The sequence below is a fragment of the Drosophila takahashii genome, chromosome 3R (genome assembly GCF_030179915.1).
Source record: "Drosophila takahashii strain IR98-3 E-12201 chromosome 3R, DtakHiC1v2, whole genome shotgun sequence".
NCBI classification, from domain to species: Eukaryota; Metazoa; Arthropoda; class Insecta; order Diptera; family Drosophilidae; genus Drosophila; species Drosophila takahashii.
Genome location: NC_091681.1, coordinates 28,376,251 through 28,392,200, shown reverse-complemented (window position 1 = coordinate 28,392,200; position 15,950 = coordinate 28,376,251). Strand labels below are relative to the sequence as shown.

Below are 15,950 nucleotides of genomic sequence, written 5' to 3'. Positions count from 1 at the left end.
TTTCACAATATCTTTTTATCTGCACAGAGAACATAAACATCGTCTTGTCGAACATCTCTTTTTTTCTTGCTTTTCTTATATTTCACGCTATCACTCTTTTTTCGCAGCGTTCTTCCGACAGTTAGATTGCTGATAAAATCCTGCTTAGCTAAGAGCTTCCCATTTGTTTGTTTAAAAACCCCTAAATTTATTTGTAGTTTGAATCTCAGTTTAAGCATCAGCACAAGTCAATTTAAACTCACACATCAAAAAAGGGGTGGCAAAAAAAATTTTGAGACAGAAGGGAAAGAGAACAAAAGCTTCAGATGTAAAAAAAAATTTAAGCTTTTGACATGCTTTATAAACGTGTAAAATATAAATCGTAGAATAGATCAAGTCTATTCTTAAAAAAATAGTTTTTAAATTAAAAAATCATTAGAAATAATTAAAACAATACCAGGCTTTTAAACAAGTTTTAACATTATAATTTTTGTCACCCAAACTACTCTACTCATATCATAATCTTTTAATCGGTTTTTCCAGTTGCACAACACTCACATTAAGGACACAACACCCACCACCACCCCTGTCAATTTGTGTAAACATTCACTGCAACAGTTGTTCTATTTTGGCGCCAAAAATAGCTGAGAACATAAACAAAAGTTCTCGCACCGAAAGCTCGCTCTATCACTCAATAGCTCTCTGAAAGACTTTGTTACAGGATGTAGGTCAACCACTGCGTATGAGTGATATTGCAAAGGCAATAGAGTTTCGCTTTCAGTTACCGCACTTTCAGTTGTGCGACTCGCGTACAACGGGACACTTAACACGGATAATGTGAAAACCCAAACGGAGGTTTTTCCAAAGTCCTGCGAAGGAAATTCGCGCGCGACTTTTCCGAATCAATACAGCGACTTGAGTGCCGGGCAAAAAAAACGCAATAAAAGAAAGCAAACGGAAATACAAAGGCCGAACAATTGAATTTTATTTTTGGTAACCCATTGACATTGTTCGCAAAAAGGCAAGTGACTCTCAAACTGGGCAGAGGCTCAGATTCAGGCTCTCAGAAAATGAGAACCTTTTCCGTGTCCTTTGACGACCAATAAAAGCCATTAGCACCCATTCAAGTGCTAAATTGCTGAGACAAGATGGAAATAAAATGATAATCCGTCTTTTAAAAGATCGTTATTAAAGTGCGTTTGAACTAAGAATCAGAATGGCAACTCTAAAATGTATTTTTTTCGTTAAAGTTTTGCATCATCATCTTTTTTTTGTGTGTGCCATTAAAAATGCAAAAGTCCTAAGTGGCGACTTCCCTAAGTCCACCTGCGAAAAGGTTTGGCTCTTATCGCGACTCTAGAGACACGCCCATCGGTTTCATTCAACTTGAAGCATGTAAATTACACATACGCAGCGTTGTACCAGGAAAACTTGCAAAAAATAGAAAAAAAACAGTATAAAACGCAGTGTCAAGTGACAGAAAGAGCTGTCAGAGGAGAAGAAGAAGGGGTTGGCAGACCTGACTTTGGTAGGCATTTGAAATATTTATGAAAGCCAGCGCATTTCCATGAAGCCTCCAACTTTTTTCTTGCTCCTCCGCTGTTGTTGCTGTTTATCCTTTATTTTTCGGTGGCAGCCTTTCGCACTCGACATCAAGGGTAATTAAAATGTGGACACATTAAGGCGTCTCTGGGTCCTGTGGTTGTGGTTAGCCCCTCACAAACACAAACACACACACACACCGATAAGGATATCCTTGCAGCTGGTGACGAGTCAGGCGAGGGAAAAGTTTAGGATTTGCGTTTAGGTTAAGTTGTTCCCCCAAAGTGGAACGTTTTATATGCACTGGGGAATGGGGCTGGCGTGTTTAAGCCTGAGCTACCTCACCATTCGCCTGCCCGTATAATTAAACAAATATTTTAATTAGAAAGATGTATTAACACTGCATGTTTAAACTAAAAGTGAGGTAGATTTCCGTCACCCGCATGAAAGTGCTTAGATTAGATGGATAGATTCGTAATTCAACTGTGTACGCAACTGTGTGATGAACTAGTATAATCCCAACATTACACCTTTTAGCTTTAAATATTTATTTGCATTTGGAATAAGTTCCATTTCTTAATCCCTCTTTAGTCCAACTAAGCCGGTGTAAAAACCTCTACACATACTTCATTTTTTATGAGCCATGAATTGCAAACCATTAAGCGGAAGTTGTATTTTCAAAAGTAGTTTCCCATAGCCTGTTTTCCCCCAAAGAATCCTTGACATTGTATCCTTTGACCCGCCTAAGCCTCATTAATAATCGGCTGCCTTTTTTGGCTTCCTTTGTTTTTCTTTTTATTGCCGCAATCAACGGTTTCCGTGCGTGTTCCTCCAGTTTGGTATTAGAGGACTGTCGGCATTTCGGGGCAATAACCAGTCGACAAAAAATAGAAACAAACTTGTGTATAATTCATAAGGCAAACGAATTCCATTTGTACTTAGATACCGAGTTGTGGTCAGTGCTGTTGATGTCAGCCTTGTCTGCGACCGATATTAAAGCCCAATAATTCGGATTACCGAGAGAAACACATGTGTTTCAAGGCAACATGCCTTGAATGGAGGATAATTTTGTGGTCGAAACTTGGGTGGCGAAACTTTCATTTGCCTGACTCCCAAGTCAGTTATTTTATATGTTTCCCCGAGGCCGCTTTACGTTAACATCATCTGCATATAACAACTTGGGCAAAGGTCTTTTTTGGCTAACCGAACGTAGTCAAAAGAAATGTTTGACATGCCAGGCGAAAGCATGCTTTAAGGTGCTCCGGAAGGTCCCGAAACATCTGGCTTTGTAAGAAAATTTACCTAAACACTGGGAATGGCCAAAACGTGCTCGGCTGAGTTCCACACGAGTGAATAGAATGTTTACTGAAAATCTTTTAAAAGCACTGCATGAAAAGCCACTATGTTAAAGAAAGTCTAAATTGAGTGTTCCTGATTGAGTTTCCAGCTGTGGAACCTTGAATCACCATCTCACCCCTTGGCTCTAATTCAATTGTGACCTCATTTAATGTTTGCTTCAATGTATCTAAGACATTGGTCTGCAATCAATGTTGCTTCCGATACACAGATAAAATCAATTACTATTTTGGCATTTTTGTAGTACAAGAAAACAAAAAATAGAGGTCTAAATGTGTCACATAATATATGATTCAATATAAACGAATTGATTTACTTTAAAAAAATTCAAATTCAAATTAAATTCTTGGCATGGTTTTAGATTAAAGAGTGTTTTCATTACGAAAACAAACCAATAAGAATATTTTTTGTGTAACTGAATTAAAGTCAAAATGTTCTATAACATTTTTGCCGTGTCTGAATGTCTGCCTGACCTGCTACACATCAAAGTTACCTTCGGTGGGCCAGGTCTCCCTGGTTCTCATCGTTTTGCTCGACTGGAGCCGCTCCATAAATCAAAGGCGATGTGACGCAATTTTCTTGCAATCGCCAGCGATGCTACACGAAAGCTAAACAGCACAAAAAAGAATATTCCCAATTTGTTTACATTGTTCGTTCAATAAAGTCAAGGCGCCGTCATCGAGTGACCTCGATTACCGCCGGGGAATTGTCACACTTTAGTTTTGAATTAAGTTTTATGGCACGTTGATGGGGGCAAAAGTTTTATTACCAGCTTGGCCAAACCCATGCCACGCCCCCCAAGTGGGTTCAAAGTTGAAAAACCTCAAAGGAACCTACATGATTTTGGGGGAAATCAAAGCAGTCGATATAAAATATTTAAGGGGCAATTAAACGAAGGCACGTGTGTATGAATGTTTCTTCATTCAAAAGGATGCAGAATGTGGCTGGGAAAATTCTCGAAATTTCCCTAAGGCTTCATTGTGTCATTAATCGAGCATACGTATGTGTATGTGTTTGTTTCACCGGAAAGGAGGAACTCACTTCCGCTGATCCCAACTTGATTACCATCTACACAGAGAAAAAGTGTTGCAGTTAAAGAGTATTTGCTGTTTTTAAATCATGTTCATGGTGATATTAATAATTTTGTGTGTAAAACATCAATAAGATATATTTAGATAATACAACAAAGAAGGGAGCTATTTTGGTCGCTTAAAATTGTCAGTATTTCGCGGACGGATTCTCCCTGTGTTGGGATACGACATCCGCTGGCTCCATTTGCCTGCAAGCTTCGTCCTTCGTCCTTCAGCTGAGTTCTTCTGCTTTCCTGCATGTCCTGCAGCCAGACAATGTGTGCAACGGTGTGCGTGCGAGCGTGTGAGTGGATTCGTGGATGTGAGTGGGTGACTGTTGAAGGCCATGTTCAAGTACGTCCTTCTTCCTGGGCAGACTTTGTTTGCTTTTGATTTGCGCTTTTTCGTGGTGCACTTCCGCCGCCGCTCTTTTCTCTCGCTTTGTTTACCTTTCGATTTCACATCGAAGCATTAAAAATGCATATGCCATGATTATTACACATACGCCATGTGTTCCGCAGCCATTTCATATTTATGAAAAACCGAGTGAGATCGAGCAACAAGCCAGCAAACCAGCAAACAAACAAACAAAGCTGGAAAAAATGCCGCTTAATCCTTATTCATGGCTGCACACTTCCCAGGGTTTATTACGCCCGTGTGCGTCATCCGGCAGTGGCTCTCAAACTGTTTCGCTAATTACCCAACACAGCCTAGATTTTATCTCATTTGCAAGTGAGTCGGCCAGAAAAAAGCAGACGGCTAACAACAACAATTACCACTTGACCCAGGACCAAGGACAATCAGTTCAATTACACTGGCAAACAAAATTCGACAGGAACAAAAACTATGCAAAATTATTACTTTTAACAAATGTTTAATTAGTTTGTGTAATTATAATAATATTGGAAATTTAATTAACTGACTAACAAAATAGCTCCAGAATTTTTAAAATACAAAAATTTCGAATTCAAGTTTTAAAATGCCACCAAGAATTTTGTCAAATTTCTAGCAGTCTATTATTTCATAATTAATCATTTTAATTGTAGAGCAATTGTCATTTCGTATAATTTCTAACTTCCTAATTTATCATTCTGGCTGTCAATCAACTAGTAAATGCAGCTAAAGTTTAGTTAGACTGGGACTGAGCAAAGGCAAATGGCTCTGAGCAACGAGAGTGTTCCTTAGTTGTTCATTAATATTCAAATTAATTGCCGAACAAAGAGCTCCCTTTGTGAGTGCAACCTTGCTGTGTAGTGCCTCCGACCAGGAGCCTCTGATGGAAGACCATGGCGCCAAGAATCCCGCAGTGCTGCTGCTTCTGACGGCTGCTGCGGAGACATAGCTTCCACTCAAACCGCGAAGCTTTGACTCAAAGCCCCCAAACTCGCGAGACTTCTTCTAGTGGCTGATGCTCGGAGAATTGAATTCAATTCAATTTAGTTCCCAAACGCCGCTCACAATGAAAAGTCGCTGAATTCGCTCCGTTCGTTACAGGAATTCGAAAAAACACAAACTAAGTGAAGTAATCAGGTCTATAAAGAATTCATTCCGTGCTCTCGGTGCGTATAATCAGTTTATTTCTGCCTTGTTTGATGTGTAATCCAAATCCGGTTGTGTTTTTTTAAAAAATACCATTTTTGTTTACTGCGGAAAATAGAACTTGATAAAAATATACAGAAAACATTCTCGCCGCCCTGAGCTATATTCGCCCCTCAATATATATGCAAATACGTATTTAGTTGGCTTTCCGTTCGTTGTGGTTTTTGTGTGTGAATATTAAATGAAAGGAATTTTAGCTCCGACGAGCTATCTAAATATGTACAAAGAAATGCATAATTTTCAAATAATTACAAATAGCTACAAATATGTTTATAAATTGTTTATCTAATGAAAGCCAATTCAAAAGTGCAAAGAGAAAAATTATAAAATGTTTTACTATTTATAGAAAGGGAAAAATACGAAAAGCGGAAAAAATAAATAACATTTTAATACAGTGAAAAGGAAAAGTCATAAAAAGCAACCGAAAGTGATACACTAAATCAACTTTAATATATTCATGGAAATGAAACCATCTTGATTGCTGCACTTTTAATTGAGCACCGACTCTTTATTTCAGATGCACATAAATTTCACCCAGCCCGAAAATCATAAATAACCCACACTCAGCATACACAGAACACAAGTGACACCAGAGCCCAAACGATGAGGTGATGCAACAATTAATTTATTTATTTATCATTTATTTAAGCATATTACACGACACAAACGATGGAGCTCACTCAAGTATTCCGCACGTTTAAAGTAGCCACATATCGAGACTACGTCATCGCCAAGAAACCTGAACACAAAAAAAACTAAGTTTGAGCAAAACAAAAATAAAAACCGAGTTCCGTTCAAGTTCTTGGCAATGGGAAGTCTCCCCATCATTTTGAAGGCAGACAAGCTTTGGCAGCCAGTCTAGAATTAAGACCCTCTCTCGAATTCGGGGTTTTCTCTCACTCTCTTATGCTATGCTATATATGGTATATTTTTTGGATGCCTTTTTGGGGCAGGAGGTTGGGTGCTCTGTTCAACAGGTGCCCAGCAGCTCAGAACGAAACGGAATGTAACAATTCCCCAGCAGTTAAAGTTGAATTAGCAAAGCTCGTAACCGGAGAGGGACACCCTCCTTGTCAGCGAGAAAAACCCCCCAGTTTGCCACTCCAAGAATTCAGCTTAGTGAAAATTCCTGGTCTCCTTTGTTGTTAACAGCAAACAAAGCGTAAAAAAAGCGTAAAATGCTGAGGCTGTAAATCTCTTGAAAAGTTTGGTTTCGTCCGATTATCCGAGTCAAGGTTACCACATAAAATTTGTATGTGCTGCTAAAAGAAAATTACGGCTATATTATAATGAGTCCCCAAAGCCACCGAATAAAAAGAATGAAAGGTAAACAATGAGGAATATTCTGGGAAATTTGAATAAAGTCAACAGCTGCTAAGCGTTGAATAATTAAAAGGGACGTTGGAATAAAAGAAAAGTTTGATGGAAATGAAAAATACACTTTGTAAGCTTGGGAAAGTTTTGGAAAAATAAATAATTGAAGTGGGAAAATTAAGTTAGCGGCTATAAAAGTTTATGAAAAATCATCATGTTAGAATAGAACTTTTCATAATAGCTATTAAATCTTTTTTAATTCATTTAGCTGGTTGGGTTCAAAATTACAATGAATCACAGTCCTCTTCAAAAACTTGAGCAAAAAGTTTTCTTTCAAAAAGTTAAAACAGGTCACTCGATACCCCTATGCTTTCTTTTGTGTGTGCTCACAAACTTCACAAATAAGTCGGGCTACCCTTGAGGGAAACGAAAGCTATTTTGTGTATCCACTCAACAGGTAACGCGGTGGGTGGTGAGCACCACCAGAAAACTCGTAAAATTGTGTCAATTTACCCCGCCCACATGGCGTATGAGCAATGCGAGACTCTATTAAAGAAATGAAAAATTAAGCTACGTAAACAAACAAGGTGTTCGTAAACGTTTTGTGTACTATATTTTTGCAGAGCGTTTATGGAGTGTAGAGAGAACTGGGGAGGCATTCCAAGATCACATTTCTAGCTAATAGCACAATATAGTATGACATCATCGTAAACATGAGCATTGAGTTCGACGCCGGCATCTTAGCCGGCAAACGCTAATGAGTCAGCTGTCGAGAGCTTTGCAATCGGAAATATCTGGTAAAGATGCTTATAATTGTGTACGCCCATCTCTTGCAGCGATAACACCCCGTCGGTGCCCTTGGCGGAGTTCACCAACCCACCCGATCCCACGGAGACCGAACCCTTTGTGCCCCTGGTGGAGGCCAAAAAAATGAGCGAAACCCCAGTGGTGGCCCCTGCCACGCCCACCGGCAATGGCAACGGAACGCCCACACAGGCGGGAAATGGAAATTCAACGGTGGCCACCAAATCCGTCGTCGACGATAACAGCATTTTCTCCGTCTTCTACTCGCTGGGCAAGAAGGTGGCCATCGTGGGCTCCATCTATCTGGTGGGCTACATGGGCTGGTCGGTGGCCTGGCTGATAGCTCCCGTCATCCTCTCGGTGGCTCGCGACCAGTTGGCCAAGACCTCGGAGAAGAAGCGCGATATTGCCAAGGCCTCGGCCCTCGCCTCCGAGAAGGACGTGATCCTGGCCAGAATTGATGAGCTGCCCGCCTGGGTCTACTTTCCCGACGTGGAGCGTTGCGAGTGGCTGAATAAGGTAAATAAACTTAGTTCTTAAAACCAACTGAGTACTTATAAGAACAAAAGTATAATAAGGCTCAGATGACACATTCAATTTTTAGCGTAAATTTATTGTGACAATTTTTCATTTGTGTGAGTTTAAAGAAGTGCAAGCGAGTCAGGATTAATATGATATCGCGCCTTTATTATTTATGTTAGTGGTAGAGCAGCCAAAAATATTTAATTCTTTCTCGAGCTCGTTTGAAGTCCCATTAAAGAAAAATTGCTACAATAAATTGACGTTAAAAATTGAATGATAATCTGAGCCTTATGAAATCCCCAAAACTAAAATGGTTTTATCGCATAGCTGTGTTTCACAATTTCTGTTTTAAAAAAAATGAAACATCCTGAATGAGTTGCCTATTTGATAAGGTTATTTTAGCTTAATAATACTTTGATAAAACTATTTTTGGAATATGCGTAATTCCTAATGCGGATAGGAATTTGAGTTCTTAAAGCTCTTACATGACTTTAATATTCTAATAATTATTTTCAACTTACTACTACATTTTTGCAGATACTGAAGCAAGTGTGGCCCAATGCCAATCACTTTGCTCGCACTTTGGTGAAGGAGACCATCGAACCGAATGTGGCATTGGCACTGGCCAATTACAAGATGAACGGATTCCGCTTCGATCGCATTATCCTGGGCACGATACCGCCTCGCATTGGGGGCGTGAAGATCTACGACAAGAATGTGGATCGGAATGAGATCATCATGGATCTGGATCTGTTTTATGCCAGCGACTGCGACATCAATTTCTATTTGGGTGGTATGAAGGGTGGTATCAAGGACTTCCAGATCCATGGTTGGGTTCGGGTGGTGATGAAGCCTCTGATCCGATCGATGCCCCTGGTGGGAGGACTGCAGATCTTCTTCCTGAACAATCCGAATATCGATTTCAATTTGGTTGGAGTGATCGATTTCATGGACATGCCGGGGCTGAGTGATTTGCTGAGAAGGATCATTGTGGAGCAGATAGGCAATGTCATGGTGTTGCCCAATAAATTGCCCATTTCGTTGAGCGAGGAGGTTTCGGCCGTGGCTCTAAAGATGCCCGAACCAGAGGTGGGTTATTATGGCAATATTTCTTATAAATGATTTCGAATATATAACAAATGCAATATACCTTTTTTTTTTAGGGCATCCTGCGCATTCATGTGGTCGAGGCCAAGGATCTTATGAAGAAGGACATCAGCGTGCTGGGCAAGGGCAAGTCGGATCCGTATGCCATTATCAATGTGGGCGCCCAGGAGTTCAAGACCCAGATTATCGATAACAACGTGAATCCCAAGTGGGACTACTGGTGTGAGGTACGTATTCCCTGGGCGATTCCTTCGGGGATCCCGAGATGATCCCCAGAAGCTTGTTGCGTTGCTTTTTGTAGTCTGCTGATGTTGTCGATCGATTGCTGCATGATACAAACCAACACAAGTCCACCGATTTCCTGCATAGTTTGTTGTTTTGCCTTTCCGTTATTTCCATTTTGATTTTTCATTCTTTTATCACTCGATTACTTTGTTTGGCGCCTGAACGCAGGCAACTGTTTTTATTGAAATGGGTCAATTTGTCGAGATTCAATTGAAGGACTCGGATGATTCCAAGAAAGACGAGAACCTTGGCAGGTAAGCAATGTTTTCATTTATCCTTTTTGAGTTAACACACCGAACCCCAGCGCACCGCCCCCTTTAAATCCCAGTGAGTAATGTGTTTGCCGATTAAATTGAGAGCTCTTTTTGCATGAAACAGCCGCCGAAACTGAGTATTGACAGGCAACATTTTTGGTTTTTCGTTCCTGTTTCGCTCTGCTTTATGGATTAAATACTCTTTTCTCTACTTTCTACCACCCCAAAACACTCACACATTTGTTTTTCTAGGCGGTTATTTTCACTACCATAGGCCACTATATTGGGTTTTCTTTGTGGGACTATGATCAGACAATGCCAGGTGTACAGAGCGATGATGTATTGGGCAGGTTGTATTGCCGCATGAAACTGCATTCACAATTCGTTTGTTTGTTCCTCTTGGTTTTTCGTTCTTCTTGATTTTTATTTACCTTCTGAATACGTTTACTAACAAGCACTGAAAAAACACGGCAAAGTGATGAGAAATCCGCCAATGAAAATGTTCTGACCTGAATAGTTTTGGTTCGCACATAAAATAAATATAATATTATTACTGTATATTTGTTAATTAAAACTTGTAAACTTAAACTAGTTTAACATTGTTTATTTAATTGTTAAAATGTTGCAAGTTTTGGTATTTAACAACAAATGTAAAAGAAATTAGACATTTCCTAAAATGCATTTACATTTTTTCATAAATTCGCATTAAAAATAAAGGAAAATATTTGTAGTAATTTTGATATTGTTTGTTCCCAAACAATTCTCATCACTTTCGCCAAACCGACATAAGCTCTCACTTCTTGACTCAAATGAACTAATTTGCATGCCCTTTGACACCTGTTTTTGAACCACAAGCAGATGCTGGAGCACTTTGAACCACTGATACACACTGAAACCAGAACCACCAGCATGCCAATGACAATGAATTCTTGTAGTTAGAACCGAACCTGTAAATAAAACCCTACTGAGACCGTAGTTGTGTAGATTTTGCGCTGGAACTAACCATTAATAATGCTAAAATGTCTTTTACCCTGCTTTTGGTTCGAACGATGAATATGAATGGAGCAGGCTGTGGTCGAGGTCTCCCAGCATGCCATACTCGTGCTCAGACTTTTTGACTGGGACCGCACTAGTGATGACGAGTCGCTCGGCAGGTTAGGCAACCACCAATTTGATTGATTGATTGAATAAAACACGAACGAACACCCACAACAAGAAATCGGACACACTCATTTCCCAAGAGCTCCCCCAAACAAGAACTCAGAACGAGATACCCTGAAACAGCTTTATTTTAAGGGGGAACTGCTAACAATTTAACCAAATATTCATGGTTTTTATTTTCCTTGATTTGAAATAAATGTTATATTATTTTAACTAATATTATATTTTACTTTCCAAAAACAGAGCTAGCATCGATATTGCCAGCGTTATCAAGAAAGGCGTTGTGGATAGCGTGAGTAGATGGATATTTCTCAATTGTTACCAAGTTATTTTATTTCATTTATTTATATTTCAGTGGCTAACCCTGGAAGATGCCAAGCATGGACTTCTTCATGTCCGCCTGCAATGGTACAAACTCACTGCCGATCCCAATGATCTTCAACAGATCTTGCTGGAAACTCAGCTCCTACGCGTGACCACCATGAGCTCGGCGGTTCTCAGTGTATTCATTGATTCCGCCAGGCACTTGAAGGTGGGTGCGCTAAAAATGAATCAAAGAATTAATTGTTAAATGCTAATCCCCACTCCCAGCAAGCTCGATCCAGCTCCAAGCCCGATCCCTACCTGGTGTGCAGTCTCAACAAACAGAAACAGCAGACGGCCATGATTATGCGGGATGACTCGCCGGTTTGGGAGCAGGGCTTCACCTTCCTGGTCAGCAATCCCGATAACGAGAGTCTGAACATCAAGATCTACGACCAGAAGACCGGAAACGATATCGGCCAATACACCTATACCCTTAGCACTCTGCTCAAGCAATTCAACATGGAGGTTATCCAGCAGCCCTTCCAACTGCAGAAATCTGGACCGGAATCGAAGCTCTATATGTCGCTCTCACTTCGGATCCTTAAGCCAGGGGAAATCGACAAGGAATCTGATGCTTTGGAGCAAGTGGCGGCCCTCACTCGCAGCAGTTCTGTAAAAACACCCGATGTGGCTGTAGTGGCACCTCCAGCATTTAAGGTGAGTCATTTCATACTGTATTGCAAACTATAAAAGAAAAGATTTTTGTGACTTTCTCGTATATCTGTCAAAAAAAAATAATTTGTTGCCAAAGACTCTATTTTATGGAAGAGAATTGGCTCGACCGTTTTCAAGGTCCTCGATAGTATAGTGGTCAGTATCCCCGCCTGTCACGCGGGAGACCGGGGTTCAATTCCCCGTCGGGGAGAATGGAAAATTCTTTTTTTTTTCTAAATTTTGATGTAAAAAAATATTTTTTTTTTTTTATTTTCATTAAACTATTAACAAAAGTTTTTTTTATTGAGCAATAGGTTTTTTATTTTTTTTTTATTTGGCATTACTTTTTTCTCTGGGCAAAGTGGTTGCAAATTAGTTTCGATTTAAATATATAAATGATATTTTCATTGCCTTTAGGAATCTCAGACATCCAGCAAGCGTTTGTCCGCCGAATCGCCCATCAGTGAGGAGGATCCTGCAGTCGTTGCGAAAATCTCCCCGGCCATGTCGGCCTCCACCTCCAGCGAGAAGCCCATCAGCGAGCTGGCCGCATCCGTGCTGACCCATCGCTTCCCGGACTCCACCGCATCGCCTGGTGAACACGGCCTTGGACGGATGCAGCTGTCGATCCGGTACAGCGCCCAGCGGCAGAAACTGGACGTGACCATTCACAAGATCCAAAAGATACCACTCCGGGATCCCAGCAACATCCCCGATCCGTATGTGAAGCTATACCTGCTGCCGGGACGCAGCAAGGAGTCCAAACGCAAGACTGGCGTGATTAAGGACAATTGCAATCCTGTTTACGATGCATCCTTTGAGTACCTGATTTCCATTGCCGAGCTCAGGCAGACAGAACTCGAGGTGACGGTGTGCACACAAAAGGGATTTTTATCCGGCGGCAGTCCCATCATAGGCATGGTAGGTACCCGCAATCAACCCCTAAGAATATGCCACCCCGAAGGTCCTTCACATCCTTATATCCCTATAATTCCCAAGTGTTTATTCCGCGAGGAGGCAATATAAATAGGAAAGAAACCCACTTGAACTTCGTTCTTGCTTCGGCAGAACATATACTAAAATTGGAACGATACAGAGAAGATTAGCATGGCCCCTGCGCAAGGATGACACGCAAAATCGTGAAGCGTTCCACATTTTTTTGCTGCTACTAAACTCTTTTCAAATCATTTTCTTTCAGCTGAAAATACCTCTGGACGACGCCGAGATTACCACACAATCTGGCTTGAATTCTTGGTTCGACTTGCAGCCTGAAATACGGCACGAGTAGTGAAACCGGAGTCACACGAATGCGGAGTCTCATTACAGCACAATCAACTCAAGAACAACTTAACACTTTTTTACCAATCGCACTTAAAGCCTTTTATATTTGTTATGTGTATACTTTATTTGGTCCCTAACCAAAACGAAACGAAACTCTCTTAGTAGTGCCTCTATATTTAAAACTATCAATTTATTATAGTCAAATAAAACGAACTGTGTTTTCAACAAAGAAGGAAAGACTCTTACTTTTTTATACCAAATTTCACAATTAGAAAATCAACGATTTCAGTATACTACTGTCTTCTTATTTATTGCCATGGCAGGTATCCGAAACCAACCCTCTGAGAAGAAGCCCACATCGAACATCCATTGCATCCTTCCAATTCCCAAGTCCTTGTTCTGCAAGGATGCTATATAAATAGGGTAAAAACTAACTTGAACTTCGTTCTTGCTTCGGCAGAACATATACTAAAATTGGAACGATACAGAGAAGATTAGCATGGCCCCTGCGCAAGGATGACACGCAAAATCGTGAAGCGTTCCACATTTTTTTGCTCTAAACACTTACTAAGTATCAGTCAAAAAGATTATGTACTTGTATCTATTTTATAATGGGAGAATTCACCAAAAATATATTTTGTATAAATACATTGGATTTTTAAGTATAATTACTTAATTGTTTTAACAATAATTTTATCTGTCTTACGTTTTTTTGTTATGTTTGAAAAATCCGATGTTCGGTTCATTTACAATATATAATAATACCCTTTACCCGTAGTACAAATCCCTAAGAGGAAAAATATAAATTTTACCTGAGTCCAAATCCGGAAATAGGTATTAAAAACTAAATTATTTTTTACCCTCTAATTGTCTTATAATCCAATCGCGGTAAAAATGTACCCGCGTGTATAAACTGGGAACGTTCGGAGTGCCACATGCGGTTCCTACTGACGTGATCCCCATGACTTGATATTTGCACCCATATCCAGTATAGGCAACCAGTAGCGGACCCCCCGAGTCTCCATTGCAAGTGTCCTTCTCATCAGGAGATCCAACACACAACTGGGACTCTGATTTGTACCCTTCCGGCAAATCCTCGTTTGGCTCCGTTGTCCTCCAACACAAGTAACCATACTTTTCTAGAACCACCTTCCTTAGCTCTTTGGATTGTTCGAGTTTTTCAAATCCCTCCTGGCCCCATCCGATGGCAGTAAAGTGAGTATACTTGTCTCCATTGCAAAAAGGCAGGCATGCAGGCATCTTATATTGATTGTATCTGATTTTCCCCCGCAAAAGGACAACTCCAATATCGTTGTAGAAAACTGGGTACCGAAAATCTGGATGGGCCTTAGTTTCGAGAACTTCAAAGTCCTCCGGCTGCGCATCATCCGCGTCGCTATCGAAAACTAGTTCTCCCAAGCGCACTACGTTTACGGATCCTCTGCAGAAATATAACTTTCATATTACATACATTTTTTCATATAAGACTGGAAACTCACTCATCTGAATAAAAGCAGTGGGCAGCTGTTAGAACTATACGATCACTGATTATCGTGCCGCCACAGAACCATTTGGTTTTGCTTAGAGGTGAATTACGATGACCAAGGCGAGCTGCCGGGGTGAACTCTTTCGGATCCGCTGGATCGGCGAGCACTGCGAAAAGGACAAAACTCTCACGTTGAGCAAATATTATATCACAATTAAAGCCACACAGCAAAATTAGTGTAATAATATTTCTGCTCATTTTTTATATTTTAAAAGTGCGACTGCATTGATGGAAGATCTTGTAGAGACTAAATCAGTGATTTTCGTATTAATACCAGGTCATTATCTATGTCAAGGTCTATTTTAATGGGCAAACTAGTTTCTAATAGAATAACTAATCGGATTTGTGATACTTTTCCCGACAAGAGGGAAATTACACTCTCTAAATATAGAAACCTATTTAAATATGTATAAGAAACCACGAGTGGAATGTTACTCTAACAGCTGACCAAAATGATACCTGATCTGAGCATGAATTTGGAAATAAATATTAAAAAGTAATAACAAATTTGTACTTTTTTAGATAGGAATTCTAGGATTTGCTTCAGCGGTGCGCCACATCCACTCTAACGAGCTAACTATACAGCTCTAGTCGGCGCCGTCGCAGTTCTAAAATATTGTTTTTTAAAATTGGTCAATAAAGTTAGTATTAATTCTTGTTAAAAAGTTCATTATCTGAGTAACGGGTATATAATAGTCAAGACACTCGACTATAGTGATCTCTCTTGGCACATTTTACATACATACATTTTACTGCGAAGTTAGAAAGAGCGCCAATCGGCTAAATGTGGAAACTATTGAAACTCCACCGCCAGATGTCGCTAAAGTCAGGAATTTTATAATTCTCAACTGCTTTTTCCGCAAAGAGTTCGTATATATAAGGCCATTTTCAAAAGTAACTCGTTCTTGCTTCGGCAGAACATATACTAAAATTGGAACGATACAGAGAAGATTAGCATGGCCCCTGCGCAAGGATGACACGCAAAATCGTGAAGCGTTCCACATTTTTTTGCCAACCTGAAGGCAAATAATAAACTGAAATCGATTTCTTTTTCTGCTTTCGCCATTATTTATTATATTTCATCAATATGTATTCAATTTGGTATGTATT

The 15,950-nt window shown here is 40.1% G+C and overlaps 2 protein-coding genes and 4 non-coding genes across 8 annotated transcripts; 5 read left to right on the top strand and 1 right to left on the bottom strand.

The window, feature by feature from the left end:
- The first annotated feature begins 784 nt into the window (after window positions 1-784).
- Esyt2 (extended synaptotagmin-like protein 2) lies at window positions 785-13,531 on the top strand. 3 transcript variants are annotated; one of them, XM_070216729.1, is made up of 11 exons: window positions 785-1,000; window positions 6,064-6,154; window positions 7,697-8,183; window positions 8,724-9,275; window positions 9,350-9,520; window positions 10,085-10,182; window positions 11,237-11,285; window positions 11,349-11,525; window positions 11,585-12,016; window positions 12,431-12,934; window positions 13,212-13,531. In XM_070216729.1, the coding sequence occupies exons 2-11, from the start codon at window positions 6,150-6,152 to the stop codon at window positions 13,299-13,301; spliced, it is 2,565 nt and encodes an 854-aa protein (XP_070072830.1). In that variant the 5' UTR covers window positions 785-1,000; window positions 6,064-6,149; the 3' UTR covers window positions 13,302-13,531. The 3 variants fall into 3 exon arrangements, with proteins under 3 accessions (XP_070072830.1, XP_016999088.2, XP_016999089.2); XM_017143599.3 differs by lacking the exon at window positions 785-1,000 and adding an exon at window positions 5,377-5,506; XM_017143600.3 differs by lacking the exons at window positions 785-1,000; window positions 10,085-10,182 and adding exons at window positions 5,377-5,506; window positions 9,747-9,832.
- On the top strand, window positions 12,153-12,224 carry TRNAD-GUC (transfer RNA aspartic acid (anticodon GUC)). Its single transcript has one exon. It is a non-coding gene; the product is annotated as a tRNA-Asp (tRNA).
- On the top strand, window positions 13,066-13,172 carry LOC123003370 (U6 spliceosomal RNA). The gene has a single exon (XR_006412573.1). It is a non-coding gene; the product is annotated as a U6 spliceosomal RNA (small nuclear RNA).
- A 207-nt stretch (window positions 13,532-13,738) lies between the features above and the next one.
- Window positions 13,739-13,845, top strand: LOC123003371 (U6 spliceosomal RNA). Its single transcript, XR_006412574.1, has one exon. It is a non-coding gene; the product is annotated as a U6 spliceosomal RNA (small nuclear RNA).
- Window positions 13,846-14,031: 186 nt separating this feature from the next.
- LOC108058579 (serine protease snake-like) lies at window positions 14,032-15,046 on the bottom strand. The gene is made up of 2 exons (XM_017143358.2): window positions 14,794-15,046; window positions 14,032-14,735 (listed from the first exon to the last, which is right to left on the bottom strand). Exons 1-2 carry the CDS (start codon window positions 15,036-15,038, stop codon window positions 14,144-14,146), a joined length of 837 nt encoding a protein of 278 aa, XP_016998847.2. The 5' UTR covers window positions 15,039-15,046; the 3' UTR covers window positions 14,032-14,143.
- Window positions 15,047-15,741: 695 nt separating this feature from the next.
- On the top strand, window positions 15,742-15,848 carry LOC123003372 (U6 spliceosomal RNA). The gene has a single exon (XR_006412575.1). It is a non-coding gene; the product is annotated as a U6 spliceosomal RNA (small nuclear RNA).
- The last annotated feature ends 102 nt before the right edge of the window (window positions 15,849-15,950 follow it).